This window comes from Sphaerodactylus townsendi, linkage group LG01, assembly GCF_021028975.2.
Source record: "Sphaerodactylus townsendi isolate TG3544 linkage group LG01, MPM_Stown_v2.3, whole genome shotgun sequence".
Lineage (NCBI taxonomy): Eukaryota > Metazoa > Chordata > Lepidosauria > Squamata > Sphaerodactylidae > Sphaerodactylus > Sphaerodactylus townsendi.
Window position 1 is genome coordinate 154,015,659 of NC_059425.1, and position 23,963 is coordinate 154,039,621.

A 23,963-nucleotide genomic window follows, 5' to 3' on the forward strand; every position below is an offset into this window, starting at 1 on the left:
TGCTATCATTTTCAAAACTATTCCATGTCCATTTTTAGAAGACTGCTAAGGGTAGAACATTTTGGAGATCATTAATTTATAGGATCACCATAAGTCAGAGGCAAACTTGACGGCACTTAACATATATACAACAAAAATTTTATTTGAAGATTCCTTGTTTTTTCTGTCATTTTCCATTCATTACATTTTTAGCCAGGATTTCTTCCATAATAGAACTTAGGGCAGGACTCAACAGGATTCCCAGGAGACTTGCTCATCATCAGCAAGGTTGGTAGATTATATGCTTTCAGACCATTCCCTGGGCCATCTACTTGAGACATATTGATTCATGATTTCTTCCTATAACAACAGGGCTCATGGGGTGGGCCATGCCTCCCCAAGCCCCACCCCCCCAGCCTCAGTGCTTATAAAAGCAGCTCTCTGAGGATGGGATGGCTGCTGGCTGGGAGCCCAGCCGGAGGGAGGAGTAGGGGCAGAAAAGACTGCCGTCCCCAGCTAGGAGGCAGAGCTTGGGGAAGTGTAGCCCTGCCCCACCCCCTGATCCCCCCCAAACCCACCCATAAAATATATACCTACATCACTGAATGTGGTACATCTAGCTGACTACAATTTACATTGGCTCTTGTCTTTCCCTCAAACAGAATTAGCTGTTTGGAAAGATGTTCTTGTTTTGCAGAAGACACTGGACATGAACTGCTGTAGGAAATAATCTGCTTTGCAGGGGTACCCAGGTGCTTCAGCCCTGCTGCACCAAGGGTTGTCTGAGTCTCTTTCCTACCAGAAAATAATGATGGCCCATATCAGTTTTTCTATTTGGTTTTTAGGCTTAAAGAACAAAGGTATTGTATATCCAAAAACGAATAGATTGGGCCCCATGAACCAATAATCTGTTTGGCTGGTGAGGGCATACACGTCCTCACATATAAGTGCCATTGTGTCTTTGAATTCCAGTTACTGAGATTAAGCTATGTAAGAGGGCTCTTGCTTTAATTGTCCTACAGCCTCTGACTGTGAGAAGATGCTGGAGTTGGCATACCCTTGGTCAAACCCATTGTGACTCTTGTTTTTAGGAGTACAAACATTCTTCTTCTGTGAGCCAGGAAAACATCTGTTCTGCCTAGGCCAGGAAAACTCTCTAAGGTACAACAGCAGTGATAGCTGCCTGTATTTAGATTCTTGACTTTGAAATGTCTCGTGCACATCCCATACATGGTCTAGGAATCATTGGTACAGTGCTGAATGTTGTCTAGTTGAAGGAGAAGGCATCGGCTGCCTCTGCATCTTATCCATTGGCCACTTTGTGGAGTTCTGCGTCCCTCCTGGGTGACTGTGTTATACAGATTAGACTCTGCTTCTCTCAAGCTACTTTCTATCTTTTATTCAGTATACCGCTGAAGTTGGGATAGATGTTACTATGCCAGAAGGGATGAACTATTATAACTTGGCTCTTATCTGAAGCAAATGAGATCATCTGACAGTAACACGAACGGTTTTATTTCTAAATGACAGAGAGTGAGGCTGCATTTTCTTACCTGCAATTCGAATGGACATATATGAGAACCTGCTGTGGTGTCATTGTTACTGTGTGAAGAGTTGTTCGTCTCCAGGCTCCAATCATGGGGTGAATTGAATGCCTGTAACAGTTTCCACATGGTTTGAGCCATAGTTGAGTGGTTGTCTATTATTATTTTTTCTTCCTGCATTTTTTTTCTTATAAAGTGAAGGTCAGCTGAAATCAATGAAGTACTTCAAATGAGCAAAGCGTGAAGTATTGAGCACTGAAAAGGCTGTTCCTAATTTTTCTCTCTTTAGCTAAAGCATTTTTAATAGTGAGAGGAGAGGGGCAAGCAGATGTTGCTACGTTCTTCACTTAGTCTACAATTTAATGCACTATGTAATTGGTTTTAGTGAAAATGCAAAACAGGGGGCTAATTTTCTCTTCACGCTTCCTGCACCTCCTATGATCATGTCACATTGTTTGCGAACCGATTCTGGATATAGCCTAAGCTGGGGTATCAGGCGGTACTGCAGTTTCACTTCAAAGAGTAGCATTATATTTTGGTGTTGTAGTGAAAAATATGTCAAGAAACACAGAAGTTTTTATTCATCAAAACATAGTAATCAGAACGAAAGTTACATTTTAAAAAATAAGTAACTTGTAATTTGTCTGGAGTGAGCAACAAAGAATTTTGCAAAATTGTGGAATCCTAGTAAAATTTAATACCTATCTCTCTGTATGTACCCGAAATTGCTACAGATAACCACAGGACAAGCAAGTTGTTTTCTTTTAAAATGTCTTGAATGTCTTGACCTTTTAAAAACCTCTCTCTGCAGATGACCTGGTGGCCCCATTTGCCTTTCAAATATGTTGTGGTCTTTTGGGGCACAAAGGATGCCCCCTAACCTTTACAGCAGTGGTTCTAAGACTTTGCACCTTCTCTCGGGAACAGCAGTGGCATAGTGGTTAAGAGCAGGTGTATTCTAATCTGGAGGAACTGGGTTTGATTCCCTGCTCTGCTGCCTGAGCTGTGGAGGCTTATCTGGGGAAGTCAGGTTAGCCTGTTCACTCCAAAACACACCAACTGGATGACCTTGGGAGTTTGTAAGCCCCATTGAGTCTCCTATAGGAGAGAAAGGGGGCATATAAATCCAACTCTCCTCCTCCTCCTCCTCCTCCTCCTCCTGTTTGTGTAAATTTTGTCATGTCCATGACTGCATTCTTCAATGAAGTAATAGTAATCAGTTTCTCTCGCCTTTTCCCACTCTTGCTTCCTCTCAACGTTATATCTCTTTTTTACACTGAAATTTACCATAGACAACTAACTGTCCTTTGCAAATCTAGATCAGTCATTTTAAAGGCAAAGATTCTCCGCCATCTCCTGCCTGAAACGTGTTTCAGTGCTTAAACAGTTTATATGAGATTGCAAATTCTGTGTGAATAGTGTTCCTTGAGTTAGATTTCTTTGAGTATTGTTCATGATGTGAAAGGAAGAAAATTGCATTTTCTGCTTAGGCAAAATTGTATTCGAGATTTTTTTTTTTTTAAAAAAATTCTATGATACATTTTTAGTCCCTAGGCAATATTATAATTATTTTGTTGAGGATTTAGAGTATGGTACCCTTACGGAACATCTGTTCTTCTCATGTTCAAAAACTTTAAAATGGGAGTAAAGACTAGATAATGTTCTTGGAGCCCCCTTCTGATAGCTGTGAAATTCCTGCATGAACAGGAATGGTGTTATAATGAAAGAGTGTTTTGTTCAGTAACTGCTTTGAACAGCAGAAACAAAAAGAGTTGAAGTGGCAAAAAAATCCAGGTGTTCTCTTTAAGAGCATACATTTTGACTTTTTTAAAAGGGATAATTACATTCAATGCATAGAAATTACTAGTATCAATTTATACTGCCGCAGCAAGTGGTAACTGATAATGCAGTAGAAAAGTGAGATACAGAATAGCTTCTGTCTTAAGAGGCACTGAGAGTTCTTTGTACCTTTTCACTGTTCAAAGTTTTTACTGTCAGGCTTCTGTCTATTTAATTCATTTTATGCTGAATTTCCTTGAAATATGGTTCTCTGTTTTATCCTCATAACAATATTGTGAGTAGGTTGGGCTAAGAGACAATCACTGGCTCGGGATCACCCATAAAACTTCATGGCTGAGTAGGGTTTCAATCTGTCTCCCTAAGGTCCTTTCCCCACTTACCTTAAGCCCCGCGCTACTCTCCTCAAGTAGCGCGGGGTCCCCCAGCACTCCCCACTACAGGGGCTGCACGAACGAAGCGCCAGCCTCCCGACACTACCGCTGTCCAGCCCCTCAGCTGCCAAGCAGCATCCCTGGCAACTCCTCAGTAAAATGGCTTTTGATGACCCCCCACAGACAGAGCGGGGCCGTTAGGGGCATGAATTGGCACGATGCCAGAGAGATGTCCGCGTGTTGAGAGTAGTGTGCAGCAAAGGGCAGCAAAGGTAAGTGGGGAAAGGGCCTAACTCTACTCCTTTCACACCACTGGCTTTCAGGGTTTTTTTTTTATTTCAGAAAGGTTACACTAGACATGAGTATATATATATATATATAGCATCTGTCTGCTGTCTCTGTGACTGCCTATCTTTCTCTCTCTAATCCTTTCCTCACACACACAAAATATGTTGCTCCCGTTTCTACCAGTTCCCCCCTAAGGACTTGGGAGATTACCCACCCAAAGATGCCAGTACGCAATATTGATGAGGAGTATACACACACACAAGACCTGCAAGGCGTTAAAATTCCTCCCAGGCTTCATTCATTCATTTCAAAAAGAACTGAGCAGCAATCACCATCGTCTAAATTAGGATTTCATTTCATATTTAATTTATATCCCGCCCTCCCCAGAAGGACTCAGGGCGGCAAACAAAAAGAGCAACAGCAAAAAGCAATAACAATATAGAATAGCAAACATCAACAACTATAAATCCAAATATAGGAATTACAGTATCAAGCAATATAACATACAAAATAGCAAAATATATGAAACAATTAAACATCATTCAAATATGATAGAATACAAACAACTCTATAAATTTGAAACCGAAAACACAAAAATCAAATACCAGAAACACTTACAGATGGCTTCCTTCCTCCAAAATAATTTCCTCCACACTTAACAGGTTAACAATAGCACTGATACAAAAGAAATATAATAACCCAGCCTAGCCACTAACACTAACCTACCCTCCTAACCTTACAAAGCTAAGCCTAATACAAAATCCAAATCTAGTACTAACACTATCAACCTACAATATACAATTTCACCACTAACTCTAAACAATATACATTAACCAAGGGAAAACTCCCATCTGACTAACTACTCTAAAGTAACTCTATTCCATTGATTGGACATTTATATAGGTTAACCCCTTTCTTGACAACAAATAGCCAAGAGTTCTGCAGCTGCCACGTAGTTCTTGTTCAGCAGTAGACTCTAGTAGCTTTCCTATAGGGTGCCAGTCAAGGGACTCTGCCACTGACCCCCGCTGCCACCTGGGGGGCGTCGAATGAGGCTGCTGCTGTAACCAGGTCTTAATTTGCAGTCAGGCTCACTCTGTCTGAGTGCACTCACCACTCATGAATAGCCTCCGCCTCCTCCTTCGCCACCATATGGAAACCTGGATGTCTTCCAGGAGTCGCTGCCGAGGGCTCCTGCTTGAAGGTATTCTATAGGGTGCCAGTCAAGGGACTCTGCCACTGACCCCAGCTGCCAACCTAGGGGGTCTGAAGGAGGCAGCGGCTGTTGCTGCTGCTGTAGTAAACAGGTCTTAATCTGCAGCTGGGTTCGTCTCTCCTGAGTGCTCTCATCGCTCACGAGTAGCCCCTTTCTCCTCCATTGCCACCATACTTGAATGGCCTGGATGTCCTCAAATTGCTGGGTCCCAAGGGCCCCTGCCATTGTCCCTCTCTGCCAATCTCTAATTTGACAACGTCTTCTAAGCACATTTGGGTAAGCCTGAGCTGAAATCTCCTGTCCTGCCTCCAGCATATCATCTTTTTTAGCAGAGCACAGAAAAAAAAGACTTTTTGACTGTTCCTACAACCCAGTTCCTACAGCCCTTAAAAAGGGGGGGAAATACCCACCCATATTATGGGGTGGATGTTCAAAATTAATGGTTTGCTCTTCAGATTTGTAGAAGTGAAGCAGCCCTCCAGAGCATCTCCTGAATTCTCTGGCTATAATGGGCTATTGTAACATCTAAGTATCTATGGGAAAAAGGACTCCTGAACTTAACTTTCATAGGGGTGACTGTGTTGCTCCAGTTGCATCCTATTGTAGATGAGGTTGTAGGGAGCTGTTTTTCAAGGTAGAGGCACCATATTTGCAGCGTAGCTGCTGGTGACTCTCCTCAGAAAATCTCCCAAGTTTGGTGAAAAGTGGTTGGGGGGCAGTTCTATGAGCACTCAAACTGGGTACTCATGTACTTGGACACTCCCCCCCCCCCCGCAACTTCATCAAACTTTTCTGAGGGTCACCAGCAGCTAAACTACAAATTTGGTGCCTCTACATTAAAAAGACACACACACCCTCACAGAGGCTCCAAGGGGGCATGGTGGGGGCGTTCCGGGGCAGGGCGGAGGACACACAGGTGCACCTGGCGCTTTTCCCCCTTGCTATGCCTCTGCCCCCCCCCCATCCCCAACAATCTACAATAGAATGCAGTTGGGGCAAAACAGTTACCTGCCCAGGCCTCCATCCTCCCATTGTTTCCAATGGAGGAAAACCCCGCCTTTTTTTCCAGGGGAAAAGAAAAAAAGGCATGCCTGTGGGCAACCACAGGTCAATGCCTCCCATCCCAAGAGCCAACATTAGCACAACAGAACCATACCTGAGCCCATCCAGCTGAGCCACGTGCCATCATATCAGAGTCCACCAGAACCAAAGTCAGTATAGCACAGGTACAACACAAGAACACCAAAACAGGTGGTACTTTAGCCAGTCCAGTTTTTCCAGGTAGAGCCACCAAATTTGCAGCATAGCTGCATGTGACTCTCCTTAGAGAAACACCCCAAGTTTGTTGCTGTTTGGGTAGGGCGGTCCAATTCTATGGGCTCCCTGTTTTCCTCCATTTGGGTGCCCATAGAATTGGACTTCCGTACCCTAACATCACCAAACTTTGGGGTTCCTCCAAGGAGAATCACCTGCAGCTGTACTGCAAGTTTAATGCCTTTACCTTGAAAAAAACAATTCCCCCAGAACCCCCCCCCCTATCTATAATAGAATACAATTGGAGCAAAACAGTTTCTCCTGTGAAAGTAAATTGATGGAAGCTTTCCCCCCCACAGATGATTGGGTGTTACATTGGCTCATTATAGCTTAATGGCTGGGGGTGGGGGGAGGAATGGTCTGTTTTTCAAGGTCAAGGCACCACATTTGCAATGTAGAAAAGTTCCCAAGTTTGTTGAAGATTGAGTGGGTGGAGATCCAATTTTATGCCGCCCCCAAAGTGGATGCACACCCTCTTCAACTGGAGTTTTCAGCTGCTTCCAATGGAAGATAGAGACACCAACTTTGGGGGAGGGTATGTAATTGGACCCCAATCTTTACCACATTTGGAGGGTTATTCCAATGAGAGTCACCTGAACCTACACTGCTATTTGGTGCATCTACCTTGAAAAATAACCCTTTCCTCTCCAAAACTTGAAAAAAGTTCCCATAAGGTTTCAAGGAGCTGAAATAATTTGACTTTTCTTTAAAAAGGTGGGGAGAAAACCCACATTTAACCAGATTGGCATTTGGAGTTTTTCAGCTTCAATAAACCCAAACCTGAAAAATACCCGTTTAAAAATCGGTGCACACCCTAGTCTAAATTAATATAAACAGAAGGTTAACGTTACAACAACAAAAAAGAAGTTTGTAGTGTCCTAATTAGGGCCAGCCTTCCTTGGTTGCACAGTTGGAAACATTCTCTTCAGGACACAGGTTTCTGTGGGAATATTGTCTTCCTAGTTGTATAATCTTCACTTGCTTTGGCAGAAAATAGCTCCAACTCAAGAAAGGTAGTAGCTGGTTTTTTTAGTTATCTCAGATGTGTAAATATCAAAGGCGCATTTTCCAAATCTTATGTTTTTTTAATGAGATACAACGGAGTGATAGGTTTTAATGTTAATAGCATTTTCTGAGAAAAAGTAGGCAATTTTTCTTTGATACTAATATATTAAACCCCAGGGTGGCAAAGTAATCACATGAAAATACAATAACAATAATCAAACTGTGCCCTACAACAATATAAAAGGATTATTAAATCACTATCGTATTAATATTCAGACATTCAGTTGTACATGCATATTTAACAACTGAAATACACATCTGCATTGCTGCAATATATTGTAACCATTACCATATTTCAACATGTAAAGATCCAAAATTAGGTAAGAGGATATTGTTGAAGAATTTATCCAATTTTGATCTTTATGTAATTGTTGAGATAAAGTATTATGGTATTGGTTACCATATATTGCCATACACAGATATTAATAATGTATAACTGAATGTTTGTATATTAGTAAAATATTAATTTAATCATTTTTCTTTTATAGCGTACCATGTTGACATTAATGGATGTTTTGCGGGGGGCAGCTCATTTTCTTGGAGATTTTTTAAGGAAAAATTGTAACTACAGAGGGGTATGTGATGGCAATTTGTGCTCATTGCACGGACTGCCGCAGCACCTACTTTTCCTTGGAATTACTTGTCATGTATATGGTTGTTCACTTTAAAAAGTCTTTGCGTGTGGGTCAAGTAGCAGAGCTCTTTTATTTACATTTCAGCAGGGAAATAGTTTGCTTTTTATTTGTTTCTGTACAACCAATTATTACTTGATCAGCCGTTACCATATCCATCACCAGTGAACACAATCCATGAATGAAAACATCACCAAGTGGCTTTTCTTGTAAGATTGCAAAAATGAAGTCTTTAAATAATCAGCCATAATGCCTAAATTCGTTGACTTATTGATTATCGCTTTTAGAATTCCGAAGAAAAGTACTGGAGAAGCTGTTCCCTGCCTCTCCTCCTGGTGTGGCCATTTCAAACACAGAAGAAAGAAGCGTTCTGCAATGTCCAGTGACAGAACAAGCAGGGTCTACCAAAGCATCAGAAGGATATCCGTGTTTGCCAGGTAATAATGCCTGCAGATTGAAGGAGCCTCTGACTTGGACAGTAAAGCTTTCTGGATTAATATTCCTAATAATGCTATTGCCTGAAGCAAAAGTGCTTTGTATTCAGATGTATTCTTCTAGAGAATGATAAACCAGGTATACTTGGACAATAAGACACAGATTTTCAGGACACTTGAAATTGGATTGGAGGATCCAAGCAAATAAACCGGTAGGAAGTAGTTCAAACAAAGAAAAAGCTTTTTCTGCTGACATTCAGCCATCATCTTCCTAATTGCAAAACAAACAAAACACTGCTGATTAATGCAGCACTTCAAAAAAAAAGAAAGAAAACAACCTGTCAATTACATTATGCAGTATATAACCCTTGATGATCAAATTGATAGACACTGAGAAATTCATGACACCCAATTATTTCTTTTTTTAAAGTTTATCTGAGAAACATGGGCCGGCACGGGTTGATAAGTCATTCCCACTTTTCATCTAGTACAACCATACTTTAACGAACACAGTAACTTCTAAGAGGAAAGTAAGCTTCTTTTTTAGTCCCATTCAGTTGCAAGTAAGTAATATTTATTGAGTGTTATAGCCCCAGGTTTTACCAGAATAACATAAAACCAGATCAATTAAAGAGATGCAGTAAAATAAAATGCACAATAAGATAAAACACAATGGTGAATTCCATAGACAAAAACATGACTGACATCTATTTTTGAGAGTTGGCAAGCACAAACCTTTTCTTTAATTTGATAAATGCATAAAAGAGGCAGCCCTATATGTAATTCCTGGGTTTGCATTTGTCAAAAGAAAACAGATTTGATTCTCATCTGACTCCAAAGAATGTGAAATAACTTTGCTCAGTCTACACTGAACACTGACATATGATAGACAATAGAAAAAATAATGGGCAAGGTCTTCTACCTTGTTTAACCCCTTGCACAAGGGAAATTGAATCCATGAATTGTCCATGGGTATCCACTCTGACTCTAACAGTAAGATTACAATATAATTCTCTTGGAGGGTCTACAAACACTATAAAGAGCTGACATTTTAAGGGTTTTTTAAAAAAAAATATTTCTCAGTTAAAGCTTCAAAACTATGCAATTATGTTATGCCCTTTCCAAACATCAGCTTGTTCTAGATGGAAAAGATCAATCTGCTTGACCATATATATATGGTCATATGATGTTATGATCCTAGGCACATACATATCTCATGGGAGGGGGGAGGGAGATGAAGTACTATCAAGACACAGCCAAGGTCCTTGGGTGAGGGAGGAACTGACTATCCCTCTCCCCCAGACTACCACCAGTTCTTTCCTTCAAATCTTCTACATCCCACATTATTTTAGCAAATGCAGATTTGGTATAATTTCTCAGAAACTGTAAAATATATGTATTTCATATAGCTGTAGGCATATTATATTCTGGTAGAAATATTATTTTCTTCCTTATATTGTATGTCAGTATTCCCAAGTTCTATTTCCAGCTTGAAAGAACTGTAACTTATTATAAGATGTCCTATCATTTAGAATTACTAGAAAATGGAAATCTTAGGATGGCTGGGTTTCTCCCCCCTCAGGTGACATCTTTATTATTGGATCCAGTAATTAGATATTGCAGTAACTTCCAATTTTAACTTGGATTCAGTCTAGAGACTTTTCCTTAACTCCCTTTGATTGTTTTGAAATGATGTCACAATTTTTCACAATTTCAGCAATACTTTTGTCTTAATACTAGATAATGCTTCATATTTCATCACTAGAAGGTTGCTTTGTAAAAAAGTAATGTCTACTGAGGAATTACATCACTTTAAAATTGGCAAAGAAATTGAAATGGTTAAAAATGTTCTATTCCTTGGCTTCGTTATCAACCAAAAGGGAGAGTGTAACCAAGAAATCAAAATGGGACTGAGACTGGGAGAAGCAACTATGAGGCATCTAGAAAAGATTCCTAAGTAGAAGAATGTGCTGCTGGTGATTGAGATTCATGCTATTCATGCTATTGCATTCCCCAGGACTATGTATGGATTTGAAAGTTAGACAAGCTGATAGGAAGAAAGTTGGTTCTTTTTGAAATGTGGTGTTGGAAGAGTTTTATAAATACAGTAAATTTCTAAAAAGACAAATGAGTATATTCTAGATCAAATTCTAGGTCAAACCTAAGGAGCCTGACCCCTCTTTAGAAGCTTAAAATGGCTAAAGTATCATACTTTGATCACATTCTAAAAGGACAAGTGTTACCGGAAAAGATAATAAAGCTAGGAAAAGTTGAAGACAGCTGGCAAAGAGGAAGTCCCAACATGAGATGGATTGACTCAATCAAGGAAGCCAGGGTCCTCAGTTTGTGAGTCCTGAGCATGGCAGTTAACAATAGAGTATTTTGGAAGTTTAAATTCATAGAGCTGCCATAACTTGCAAGTGACTTGATCGTACTTAACACACAAACACCCCTGCTTAGAACTGTTCAAAACTTGCTCTGAATCTAAGGATTGAGTATCAATGACACATTCTCATGGAAGGCAAAAACTGTCTATACATATTCATAAGAGAACCTTTGGCAGTGCAATAATGGAATAAACAACTTTGCAGTCTGATTAAACAATTCCTTTTAGCAGTTAATTACTGCGGAAAGGGAGAGCAGTAGACTGTAATTATTACATTGCAGAGCAGAATATGACATTTTAAATGCCTTCCTGCCACAAATTTGTATTCTGTTGGTTGATTCTGTTAACATGATATAACTTTCAATATGATAGTTATGAGTAATGTTCTGAGGCCATGCTTCCTTCATTTGAATCAATTGAGTATTGTTAACTTTTAATGACGGGTAGGCCTTTTAGTGATCTTTTCTGGAGACCTAGAATAACATTTCATCTTTTTCTACATTAGATTTACAAAGATTTTGCCACGTTTTAAGGGTCCTAGGATAAGCCAGATAAAATAGTATTGTTTTCCACATTCTGAAGATTCAAAAACATTAGAAAAACTGTGAAGTAAATCATCCTGTTTGGCTTTTGATTAATTGTCCTGTAAAGCAGTTCAGATAACAGCATGTAAGCCTTACTTAATTGAATTGGAGGATCCAAGCAACCATCTGTAAGTGTAAGCATATTCTATAGCCAAGTGTAGCCAACAGCTTAAAATCATTTCCTAAAAGAACAAAAACAATTTATTTGCAAGCCTTTCAGAAGCTTTCTTCCGTGTATTTAAATTCTTTACCACCACCACGAGAGCTAGAAACAGTTTTTCTAAAAAGAAAATGTCTATTCCCTGAGTGCAGTTGGTTTTAAAGGAGCAGAAACCAAATATTTGCCCCAGTATGGTTCAGGGTAAATGTCCTGTGCCATGAGAAACAAATGAATGTTCAAATCCTTCCAGCGCAATAATTTCATCCACAGAAAGCTGCCTTCTGCCTTTCTGTGTGATTTACTGCTCATCTTTGGCCTTTTCTTTCTGGTCTGCTCCTGTTTGGGAGGTGCCATGCTTTGCATCATGAGCAATTCAGTTGTTTTTGATGCAGACACCCAACAGAACTACCTGCCCCTAGGAAAGCCATTCCTGATCAATGAGCACAGAAGCAAATAGGGTGGATCATGTGATCATCTTACTATTGCAGATGGATAAAAGGGAGGTGACCCTCCAGTCTCAATTCAGAAATAGTAACCCTTACCTGCCAGAACTTGAGAGAAGCTGCACTAAGACTTGAGCAGAGTTTTCTTCTTTGCAAGCTGTGTTTTGTTTTTGAATGAGAATGTATTCTGGAGATGTAAGTGTGTCTAAGACTTACACATTTTTAAGAGTATACCATACTACCCTGATAGATTTTAGCTCCCTTTGCAAAATTTCTCATTTGGTTCTTATTAGTTCTAGCATTTGATTAACATTTCATTATTAATCAGCAGTGGTAGGAGAAATCAGTCCCAAGTCCTGGCAGTTTGAGATGTTTAGCATGAATTTAGGGAAATGAAGTTATTGAATAGTTTCACTTAATTTTGGCTTATGTCTGTGTTTTCAGATTGCATGATTAATCAGTTTGCATTTTATTGAATTCCCCCTTCTTGGTTAACCTCTGAAGGGAAGAATTTTAAATAGTGTTTTAAACTATTCTGGATCAAAGTAGGAAGAAAGTTGTGGCTTGTTTTGTGTGTGTGTGTGTGTGTGTAAAATATATATTTTGTGTGTGTTCTGAGAAGGCGGTTTGTCATATGTGTGTGTGTGTAACCTCCTTTGTGTGCTGAGAAGGCTGACAGGCAGATGACCTGAGTGAATTCTTGTTCAAAAGAATTATTTTGTAAATAGACATTTCTTGAGTTGTTACATTTCTTAATAGCTACAGATTTCAAAATCTTCTCCATAAAGCTATCAGTTCACTTTGGCAAGCATGGTCAAATTCTGTAAAGGCTCTTACCACACTTTCTAGAGGTGTAATGTAATTGATTACACAAGCTGTGTTTTGCATGTGTTTTTCCCTTCTACTCCACAAGACAATTATAAGGAGACTGCTGTTTTTACTAATTTATACTGTTTTTACTAATTTACTAATTTATGCCACACATCATAGCAGTGTTTATGGTTGATAATTTTTCAAAAGTGTTCCCACAGTATTTTCATCTTGCTAGACTGGAGTTCATGTTCTCCTTTTGACAGAAGCAGCTCTTGACTGTTTTAGCATAGTTGTGTATTTATTGATAGATTAGCAACTACAGAAATGCTGTATTGGTTTCTTTAGAAGTGAAGGTTGGAAAATGCCAGAGAATCAGCTCTGAATGAATATCCTACAACCTAAATGAGAGACTCTTGTGGCACCTTACAGGCTAACAAAGTTATTGTGGCACCCATCTCCCTTGCGGCAGGGTCTGCTTTATCAAATGTCAGGGTGTATCCTTCTTCCAAATCACTAACTTTGTCTATGCAAGGAGACCTTGAGATTGCTTTAAAAACAAAACTAGGCAGTTGCTATTTCTTTTCCTTGTGCATTAGCTTTGCAAAGACTGTTTTAATCCAGATATCCTATAGAAGCCTTAGAACCTGATTCTTCTCTGTCTGGAAAATTGTGGAGGATAAGTTTTGCTTTTACTTCTGGTATGCTTTGTAACTGGAGGACATCAATAACGTGGACAAAGTTTGGTGCAGTGGTTTCATTTGTATAACAGGTGATGTGTTAATGTGTACCAGTCGCAGCTACAAGGGAGTCTGTACAGGCCTGGCCCTCTCAGGGATATTCAAGTCCCCCTTTACTGAATCTTTTTAAAATTTAAATAAAAGTCCCTTAGCCTTTTTATTTGTGAATAAGTTGGGGCAAAACGAACAGAATATTCAATGTTGTTGCTCAAGAAAACCTTCCCTCCCGTCTAGTCAGTTTAGCCAATAGATGCAATAGCATTGATATAACTGGAAAACTCTAATTCCTTTATAATTTATGAAATGAAAATTTATTAATATTCAACACAGTTAAATACCTTGAAACGTAAGGCTTTTGTTTACTCAGCATTGTTTCCCCTCTCTTGGGACCATTTCATAGCCTTCACTGAAATTTTCAGCAAAGGGAATAACTGGTCAACTAAACTGTACAGCTTAGAGCTCTACTTATGTGTTCTGTGGCAGATCCAGACCAGGCCCATAAACTGTTGGGGAAGGGCAATATTTTATTGGGTAAAAAGTATTGTAGAAAAACAGGAAGAACCAGCATGAGATGGATTAACTGTAAAGGAAGCCATAACTTTCAGTCTGTAGGACCTGAGAAAGCCTACTAACGATAGCATATTTTGGAAGCCATTAATTCATAGCATCACCATAGGGCAGAAGTGACTTGACGACACTTAAAACGCACACACGCGCTCTGCATTGTGATTGCAGTTCAAATCAACTTCCACTCAGCTGCTTCTAATATTAATTTTTTTTAAAATACATTGGGAGATCACCAGCGTAGCATGTCATTTAGTTTCTTAAGGAAGACATGGTTACTTTAGTGGTTTCTTGCTGTCTTCTAGACAAACAGAAAATGATTTTACCTCCAAGAAAAATGTACTCAGTGACTCCTCCTCCCGAAGACTATGTACCGGATCCTGACAGCAAGGTGGATTATGAGAACTCTGAGAGTAATGATGACAATGACTACGATACTTCAGGTGAGATATTGCACCTCAGGATTTTCTCAGAAGCCATTGTTTTGATCTGTTAATTTGAAGTGGGTGGGTTATTTGGAGAACTGCATCAAGTTACAACACTGAGCTGCTGTACAGCTGCAGTGCTAAGATTTCACCAAACCTCTGCCACAGAGGCATAGCAAGGGGGGAAAGCGCCCAGTGCACTGGTGCGTCCTCTGCCCCCGGAATGCCTCTGTCCCGCCCCAGAACACCCCGCCACATCCCTGGAACACCCTTGCCATGCTCATGCAGCGGCACACGCCCAATGCATCACACACACACCCCTGCCCTCTTGGAGCTATGCCTCTACTCTGTCATGTTTGGCTGTGGCTGTACCTCACACGATAGTGTTATCTGTCAAATTGCTCATTCTTTTAGTAAAACTAATGTTTCTTGAAAATAATGTTTTCATGCAGATACGAATGAAAGACTGCTTGTTCTCTGACTGTACAATAATACCTAGAATGTATTGTTGAAGGCTTTCACGGCCGGAATCACTGGGATGTTGTGGGGTTTCCAGGCTGTATGGCCATGTTCCAGTAGCATTTTCTCCTGATGTTTTGCCTGCATCTTCAGAGGATCCTCTGAAGATGCCAGCCGTAGATGCAGGTGAAACGTCAGGAGAAAATGCTACTGGAATACGGCCATACAGCCTGGAAACCCCACAACACCACAATACCTAGAATGTCAACATGAAGTTTGCCTAGCATATCCTCCTTTCTGGTGCACTAACAGGGAGATCTTGACATTGTGGAGCTTTTTAAATGCCCAGTTCCCTGTATGTGTGCATGTAATGGTACAAACAATAATGCTTACTGTAAATCTGTTCATAGTTCCAAATCTGTAAGGCTGATAATGAATGGATTGTCAAGCCACCTGTAGATTGCAGTATGTGATACTGAACTTTGGTTTGATGTTTTGTTTGGGTGTGAGTCCTACAGGTTGCCTGTATGGCTCTTAAAACTGTAGGGTATGGTAGCTACCTCTGTTTCACAGGAGGGCTCTGCAAGGAGTTAATCCTTATCAGATGCAGACACTTCTGTCTTCCCATATCTTGCTGCAATATGAGCACCTTTTCCCTCTGCAGCAGCTGCCTCTACTTCTGCCTCCTGTGTACAGCTGACTTATTACTGGGTTCCCTAGGAGGGTCTGCAGGATCCTCCACCGGCATGTCATCAGGCAGGGAAGGACTGGGAGTTGGCTTTGCTGCCTGGTCTTCCTCAGGAGCAGCTAACTTTGGCTGCACAGTGTTGTCAGGTTCTGCATCAGAGTCCTCTGTATCCTGGTAAGTACCCAGGGTATGGATCATGACACTCAGCAAGGAATTTGGCAAAAAGTAGGACTTCTCCATTGGACCCCAAGTAAATCTGGTCATTGGTTTTGTTCCTAGACCACATCCGAGCATTACAAAATCACTAGAGTAAATCACCATCTAGACAGGCAAAGTACATTTTCTCCTGTTCCTGTCTGCTCTTTTCCCCATATCTAACCTCTATTCTCTTGTATTTTAGCTTCTCCATCTTTTTTTCCCCCAGGTAATCTGCCTGCTAGCTGATATTTCCCGCAACAACCTCACCTGGTCAGGAACTCCCTTCCAAATCTCTTTTCCCATTTATTCCACCACATTTTTTGGTCCTTTCGGGGCAATTCTTCACCTGTCTCCTGCCACTGAATTATTTGGTTCTAGACTAGCCACATAGGAGGAACACAGTAGCTTCAATGGGATGTTCAGTTTAAACGTAACACAAGATTTTACAAACATGAATGGCTTTATTGGATTGTTATATATAAATTGCCATGGCACAGTTGCAGTTACAGCTGTTTTGTACTTTTGACTGTAGTCATCTCTTTTTGTTAGGGTAATAGAGTTATTTGCTGGTTTGGTGCTGGTCTTCTGTTCATCTTTTCTTCTCAAGAGTTTAGTGTGCTTAATTGGAATCGGTGAATCATACAGACTCAAACAATCCCTTCTTTTTTGTGTAGGATTTTCACTTGTAGGGGATGATTTCTGTGTGTTCAGGATTTTTTTTGTTTAGGATTTTCACTTGTAGGGGATGATTTCTGTGTGAAAGGCCTGATATGAGGACTGCTCTGGGGAACACTGTCCCCCCCCCCCCCACCTGACATTTTATAGTGAATGCAGAATATATTAATATAGTGAGTAAACTTCATTATACAGTGTTGATAATTATTTACATATATACTTATTCATTCTCTTCAGACTCATTTCTTAATTATACAGCCATTCTTATACTGGAAGTGGGTCTAGACTGGTGTGCTTCAGCATGTTCCTTTCATGTTCCTTTCCTGAGGACTGCATGTGCGTGCATGCGCACACATGCACACAAAGTTTTATTTTGGAGGTGCCTCCATTGAATTTGGAGGCACCTGCATCTGCAGACTTCTGGTTCCCCCACAATCAATATTTCATTCCAAACAAGTTTATGCTGCATCACATATTTGCAGAAGAGATGTGAAGCCGTGTGCCTGTTCCTAGATTGATGTATGTGCTTGAGGATGAGGGATGTGAGCATGATGATGGCTATTTATTCTCTGCACATATAAGCTAATTGTGGAGCCAGGATCCATTTACAAAATTGCGAGTGTGAATTTTTAAGGAAAGCTGTCACATTTTAAAAACCGAAAACATTTGCGTAACTGTGAGATTGGTGGTGCAGCTTTGGAGATGACAAATGTCATGAGGTTCTAAGTGTCAGAAACCAGAGAGTGACAAGAAAAATTGAGTGAAGTTCTAATTTTCTTCTTTAGAATAAGTTGAAATAGCTATTTTGACAGCATCCTTTTCAAACACTTTGGTAGCTAAACTAGTGCTTTTGACAAGGGCATCGATTTATTCAGCATTCAGATAATAGGTAAACTATCATTCAGCAAATGCTGGTAGCAAAATTAGTGTCTTCACAGCACTTCAAGATGCTTAATTTTGAACTCTGGCTGCTATTATCTATTTTGTTTTGTTATTATCTATTTATTTAATAACACTTTTTAAGGATAAACCCCTTAAGGCACACCATCTGGCTTGTAAAGGAACAGAGAGTGAAAACTGCGGCAGTGAAGTCATAATAATCATGTTTTTACTTTGTTTTGATGTCACAACGCAGCATTGACTGATTTTTATTTTTATTTTTTTTAATCCAGCAATCCAAATTAGAAGCTAGATACTTATTTCACAGTTAAATATGATAAACTATTTGTCACTGTACAATTCAGCAAAAAACTACTTCAGAGTATCTTTGTGCATGGTGCACTTTGGTATCACTGGCCATTACTTCACATAAATGACTGGCAAGTGTTTGTCTGTGGAAAGTTAGTACATTGCAACTTGCTGTTGAAAATGCTGTGAAAAAATAGGGCTGTTGGCTATATTACCTGTTTTGGTCGCTTCACATGCTTTGAGGGGTAAGTCAAGGTCATTATTTGAATGAATGGTTCAACATTCCTCAAGAACAGTTACATTTAATTATAGCATGTTGACTTCGTTAAAGGCTTAAAATCCAGCCCTTTTTCTAGTAATGAAAAGGCTTTAATTTAAAAAGCTAATAATCCTAGATTGTCCAACAAGATCTTCCATGTGCAATATGCTTGAAAAAAATCCTTGAAGCAGCCCTGTCTTCACAAAAAGTCTAAAGTTCAAGTCAATATCTTTATATGACTGCTGAAAAATGGGATTGCCTTAAAAATCTTGAAAACCTGTTTAACAATAAAGGTTTTTCTGTTAGACGAACTAACAATTTGTAAATTTTTATGGAACTTGACTAACATGCCGGCTTGACATAAACAATGATTTTTTTAACAAACGGTGATCACTAGTAGCCTCAATAAACATCTGTGAGAAATGTATTGTCGAAGGCTTTCACAGACGGATTCAACTGGTTGTGGTGGGTTTTCCGGGCAGTGTGGCTGTGGTCAAGATCTATCAGATCACAGCCACACAGCCCAGAAAACCCACCACAACTATCCGTGGGAAAGTTTTGTTAAGCAGTGATGCCCTTCTCTTGACCCAACGTATAATTTGCTGCTTTCAGGTGAGGATAAAGAAAAAACTATAATTCACAAGTTGAAAACTGTACTTGAAATTTCTTCAGTCTGCTATAATTAAATGTAACTGTTCTTGAGGAATGTTGAACCATTCGTTCAGAGAATGACCTTGACTTACCCCTCAAAGCACGTGAAGTGACCAAAAAACAAGAAACTCTTGATCCAAAAGAAACGTTGCTCAATTCTGATAAGCCTTGATGCAGTAAAAACAAAATATTCCTCAGTAATGGGGAGGGGGGGCAAAAAAGTCTAAACTTACACCACTTGGGGAAAAAATATCATTTGTAGTTCTTGCTATGCAAGTAAATGTAGGAATAACTTTTTCTGAGCTTGAATTATCTTTGGGGGTGAGGACGTGGGGGTGTCAGGGGTGCAATCAGAAGGAGACTATTCTAATGATACCACCTTGGTTTGGTGAAGTTTGGTTCATGGGGTCCAAAGTTATGGACCCTCAAAGGTGTAGCCCCCATCTTCTATTACCTCCCATAGGAAACAATGCAGGATGGGGCCCCCCTTTTGGGAGTCCATAACTTTGGACCCCCTGAACCAAACCTCACCAAACCTGGGTGGTATCATCAGGAGAGTCTCCCAACAAATCCCTGAAATTTTGGTGCTGCTAGTAAAAACTGCGCCCCTTGCAGGCCAAAAACCAAAAAACCACAAAACGGGGGGGCGGAACTTTGGACATGTAATGGGAGGGTTTGAACCCGAGGAAACCCCCCCCCCTTACCTATGTCCTTGGCCACAGCTGCCTGCCACTAAATTGGGGGAAAGGTCGAAACAGTGTGGATGGGGGAAGAGAGGGAGGCTATGAGGACAGGCAGGACAATGTGGATGGGGGAGGAAGCTACGAGGACAGAATGTTGTGGGGGGAGGAGGAAGAGGGGTTATGGAGAAAGACAGGAGTGTTGTGGAGGGAGGGGCTATGGGGAAAGGCAGACACATTGTGGTTCGAGGAGGGGACTGTAGGGAAAGATAGGAATGTTGTGGGGGGAGGGGTTAAAGGGAATGGTAGGAACACTGTGAATGGAGCCTAGAGGAGCAGGGCTGTTGCAGGGGCTCTAGTCCTTCAGGAACATTGGGAAAGGCGGTGTTTCTCAGGTTCAAACCCCTCCCATTACATGTCTGGCTTGCTTGAAACAATGCATGGAATGGAGCAGCCAGAAAGCCGTCAGTCACTGAACCCACCCTATAAAAAATCTATACTTCCCCATTCCCATAGGGCTTTCTCCCCTTCTGTGGCCTTTTGAAACAGGAAGCCAGAAGAGAGGAGGAAAGGGGCCCAGGGACACTGCTGGATGTGCTCCCAACCTCACTGCACCCATGGGGTTTTTCCCCCACTGGAGGTACTGCTTCCGCCCTCTGGCTGGGGCGAGTCACAGCCTGGCAACTGGCCGAATGTGCTTCTCAGGTGACTTGCTGGAATGGTACCTGGATATTAGACCCCCAACCACCCCCTTCACCACACCTCTGTGAAGGATGTAACATTAATGTGAACAAATAACATGTTTAAAAAATAGATACTATTCCTCCCATTCCCTTTTGCTTTCCATTTGTAAGGTTAATGTATTGTTCTATTTTTTTGCATGCATTTTGTTTGTAAGATTTTAAAATAAAAAATGTTCTGAGTTCTGGGACGGAAATTGAGTGTGATGTATTTGGTAGTTAAACATGTTAGATGCTAAACAGCTATCCCCCCCCCCCAAAAAAAAAACGTGGAATAACAAGGAATACAAGGGTCATGACCTGGAGGCAGGCAATAGCAAACCACATCTGAGCATCTCTTCTCCTGAAAACTCTACCAGGAGTCACCATAATTTGGATGTGACTTGAAGGGGGGGAAAATTAATGCACAATCGTATGCTGGTGAATTATCCTTTCGAGTCCTAACATGAGACTGGTTTTTATTAGTAATTTCTTTGTTACTTTGTGTGTGTGAAATGCCATCAAGTCACAGTCAACTTATGGTAACCCTATCAAGGGGTTTTCAACGCAGGTGAGAAACAGAGATGGTTTGCTATTGTCTTCCTCTGCAGAGTCTTCCTTGGCGGTCTCCCATCCAAGTATCAACCATGCGTATCTTTCAAGAACTGATGAGATTGGGCTATACCTTGCAGTCTTCTCTCCCACTTGTTACTTTGTTTGGAATTAACCATGAAGGTTTTTCTGGACAACTCTTTGTCCCTCATTAGCAGAGTCTTGCTTGTATTTAGACCCATTAGGATGATACCGAATAACTTTTCTGGTGGAAGTAGCCCTAATTTAATATAATATTATTCATTAAATCATTTGGATAAGTAATATTTCTTCCCCCTCTAGAATATCTTCCTTGCTGAGTATTATTTTTGGCCTCTTGTTACTTGAGGCTGGCTTTTAAAAAATTATTAGAGGTTTTAATGTAAGTTAAATGTAGTGAAATATAAATTGTCATTCCTCACACAATGTTGTGTTCATCATAATTCACCCTTCATTAACATTTCTGTTTTCTCTCCCTTTTGTAGATGTTTGTTGTACAGACTTTTATGTGTGTGTCCTACACACCCACGCATGCACAGACTTTTGACCTGGTGTTGAAGCACTGTTTGGTTACAACCTCATAGTTGCTTTACTTCTATGCATTGATGTTCTTTGATGGTAGTTTTTGGACTAGAATGCTGATGTTTGCTGTCTTACTGTCTTCACTCTTCCATGAACGTAGTGTTAATTATTTGTCTCTGAGATATCCAAGCAAGACAGGGAAAACTAGTTATGTATTCTGACTGCTGATTCTATTACTCTGAATGATTAGTACTGTCACAGTGTGAGCAGCATGTTGGATGCTGTATATGAAATGTGAGAGTGATCCCGTCCCTGACTAGAAAACTTTACTGGCCTGTTTGATGGGAAATCTTTTAATAACATGAATGATGCTGAATTTTAGTTATTTTCCTAGCATCAAGCGATTGTAGAATAATCAGATTAGAAGTGCCAAAGCGGAGTCAAAATATTCCCAAGGAACATGACCCTTGCTACTTGTATTCTGTTTTTTTAGGGGAAAAAACCACAGGAACTCAGCATTAACACAGTGCCACACTAAGAAGAATTATACTCTTCTAATCGCATTGATTTTAGTTTAGGATTCTACTCCAAGTCACAACAACTATTAATTTACCAATACTTTGTACCTTTGAAGTCTGAACTTTTACGTAAGCTGTGGCTGTGATATGCTGTCCCTATTTCTGTGTTTGGCAAGGGAGTACTATGTCTAGCAATCAAATGGATAGTCAAAACAATAGTTAGGATAGAGAGAAAGCAAAACACAAGTACTTTGGTGCTAGACACTTAATCTGTCATTTTCAGATTATGAATTCATTCAGACGGCCACATTAGCATTGAAGTTCGTTTGATGATAGGATCTTGTGCGAGTCAGATATTGCGATTCAAGTTCTCCCCTAACCCCCAACCTGAAATGGAAGATTTGAAATATTGAAGAGAAAGTGAATAGGGAAAGCCCTTATAACAGATTTTCTTCTTCAGAACCATTTAAAGCAGTGTTTTAAAGCAGTATTGCTGTAAAGTCACATTTGCATTGTTATAGATACCCTGTTTCCCCGAATATAAGACATCCCCTGAAAATAAAAAGTAGTAGAGGTTTTGCTGAAGTGCGAAATATAAGGCATCCCCTGAAAGTAAGACGTAGCAAAGTTTTTGTTTGGAAGCATGCCCAACGAACAGAACACAGAAAAATAAAGCATCCCCTGAAAATAAGACATAGAGCATCTTTGGGAGCAAAAATTAATATAAGACACTGTCTTATTTTCGGGGAAACACGGTATATCTGAGCCAAGATTTCAGGTTAATAATTATAGCATCTTTGGTGATTTTGACTTGTTTATTGAGCACATAAGAAACTTGATTTTGGAGAAGTACTTTCAAATGTTGCAGCATGCAGAATATCTGTGTGGCACAAAAGTGCAGTCTGGGAGTAACTTTGGCAAAGCATGCTATACCTTACAGCAATGTGGAAAGGTATACATACTGCAGTTTCTTTCTTTCTTTCTTTCTTTCTTTCTTTCTTTCTTTCTTTCTTTCTTTCTTTCTTTCTTTCTTTCTTTTCTTTTCTTTTTGTTCTTTTGCTTTTGTTTAGAGTGATAAATTTTTGAAAACACACAAAGTTGAAGACCACCATAATGTGAATGAGCTGCCATGCAATTTTTTTCATGTCAAGCAAATTTTCAATTGTGTGGGGTTCTAATTTAAAATATCCATATAAGAAGTTATGGGTGTTTTAAACACTGTGGTCGTTTCCCCGCTTACAAAATGGAGGTCATAAGCAGTTTAGGATTGGATCCAGTGTTTAATAAGGAAAGAGTGGGAAATCCAACGTAAAAGGGTAGTATTCTTAATATACAGCTGTCATGACAACTGTGTAAAATGATGGAAAACACTGTGAAATAAGATTGAATATCCATTTTTATTTTTTATTGATTGATTGCTAATACTGAACTCCATTATAGGGGCATTTACTGGTACATTCTGCTTTTTCCTTATAAATATGTTTCTTCTCTTTCTGCACGTAGCTGTTGGTATGATGATCTGCATACTGGGGTTTTGGAGTTTTTTTGCAAGCAAAAGAGTTCTTATTCCCAAGGGCCAGATCACATTTTATCCAACCAGCCCTTTTGTCTTCTCTGGGAATTGAATAGCACATAGAAGTCTGTGCTGGGAAAGGGAGAGGCAGAAGAGATTTTTAGGATCCAACTTATTATTTCTAAGCACAAATACTTATTTCAGTTTACCCTTGTCAACTTTTAAACCTCCTTATTTTCACAACCAGCAAAATCTAAGACAATTGACCAGACTGGCAGGGGTTGATGGGATCCATGAACAGCTGGAGGGGTCCATGATGGGGTCCATGAACAGCTGGAGGACCAGAGTTGAACACCCCTGAGGCATACTTTTAAGAAGTTCAGGAGTCCCAATTTTCAATTCTGTCCTTAAACTGGACATTTCTTGTAGTAATTGGCTTGGATCCTAACCATTTTTTTCAATGCCAGAATGGTTCTACCAGTGGGAAGGGAAGAGAAGATTTTGTTGATTCCCCCTACATCCCCCTATTATTCCTTTGGGTGCCGCC

General features: G+C 40.1%; 1 protein-coding gene across 3 annotated transcripts in view; it reads left to right on the plus strand.

Annotated features, from left to right (window-relative positions):
* The window catches only part of ERICH1 (glutamate rich 1), a 91,474-nt gene that overhangs the window by 21,124 nt on the left and 46,387 nt on the right, over window positions 1-23,963 (plus strand). Inside the window, exons 2-3 of one of the 3 annotated variants that reach the window (XM_048497729.1) lie at window positions 8,497-8,646; window positions 14,636-14,773. In XM_048497729.1, coding sequence (XP_048353686.1) covers window positions 8,497-8,646; window positions 14,636-14,773 — 288 coding nt within the window. The remainder of the gene's footprint in view (window positions 1-8,496; window positions 8,647-14,635; window positions 14,774-23,963) is intronic. The other 2 variants (XM_048497738.1, XM_048497746.1) reach the window with 2 other exon arrangements.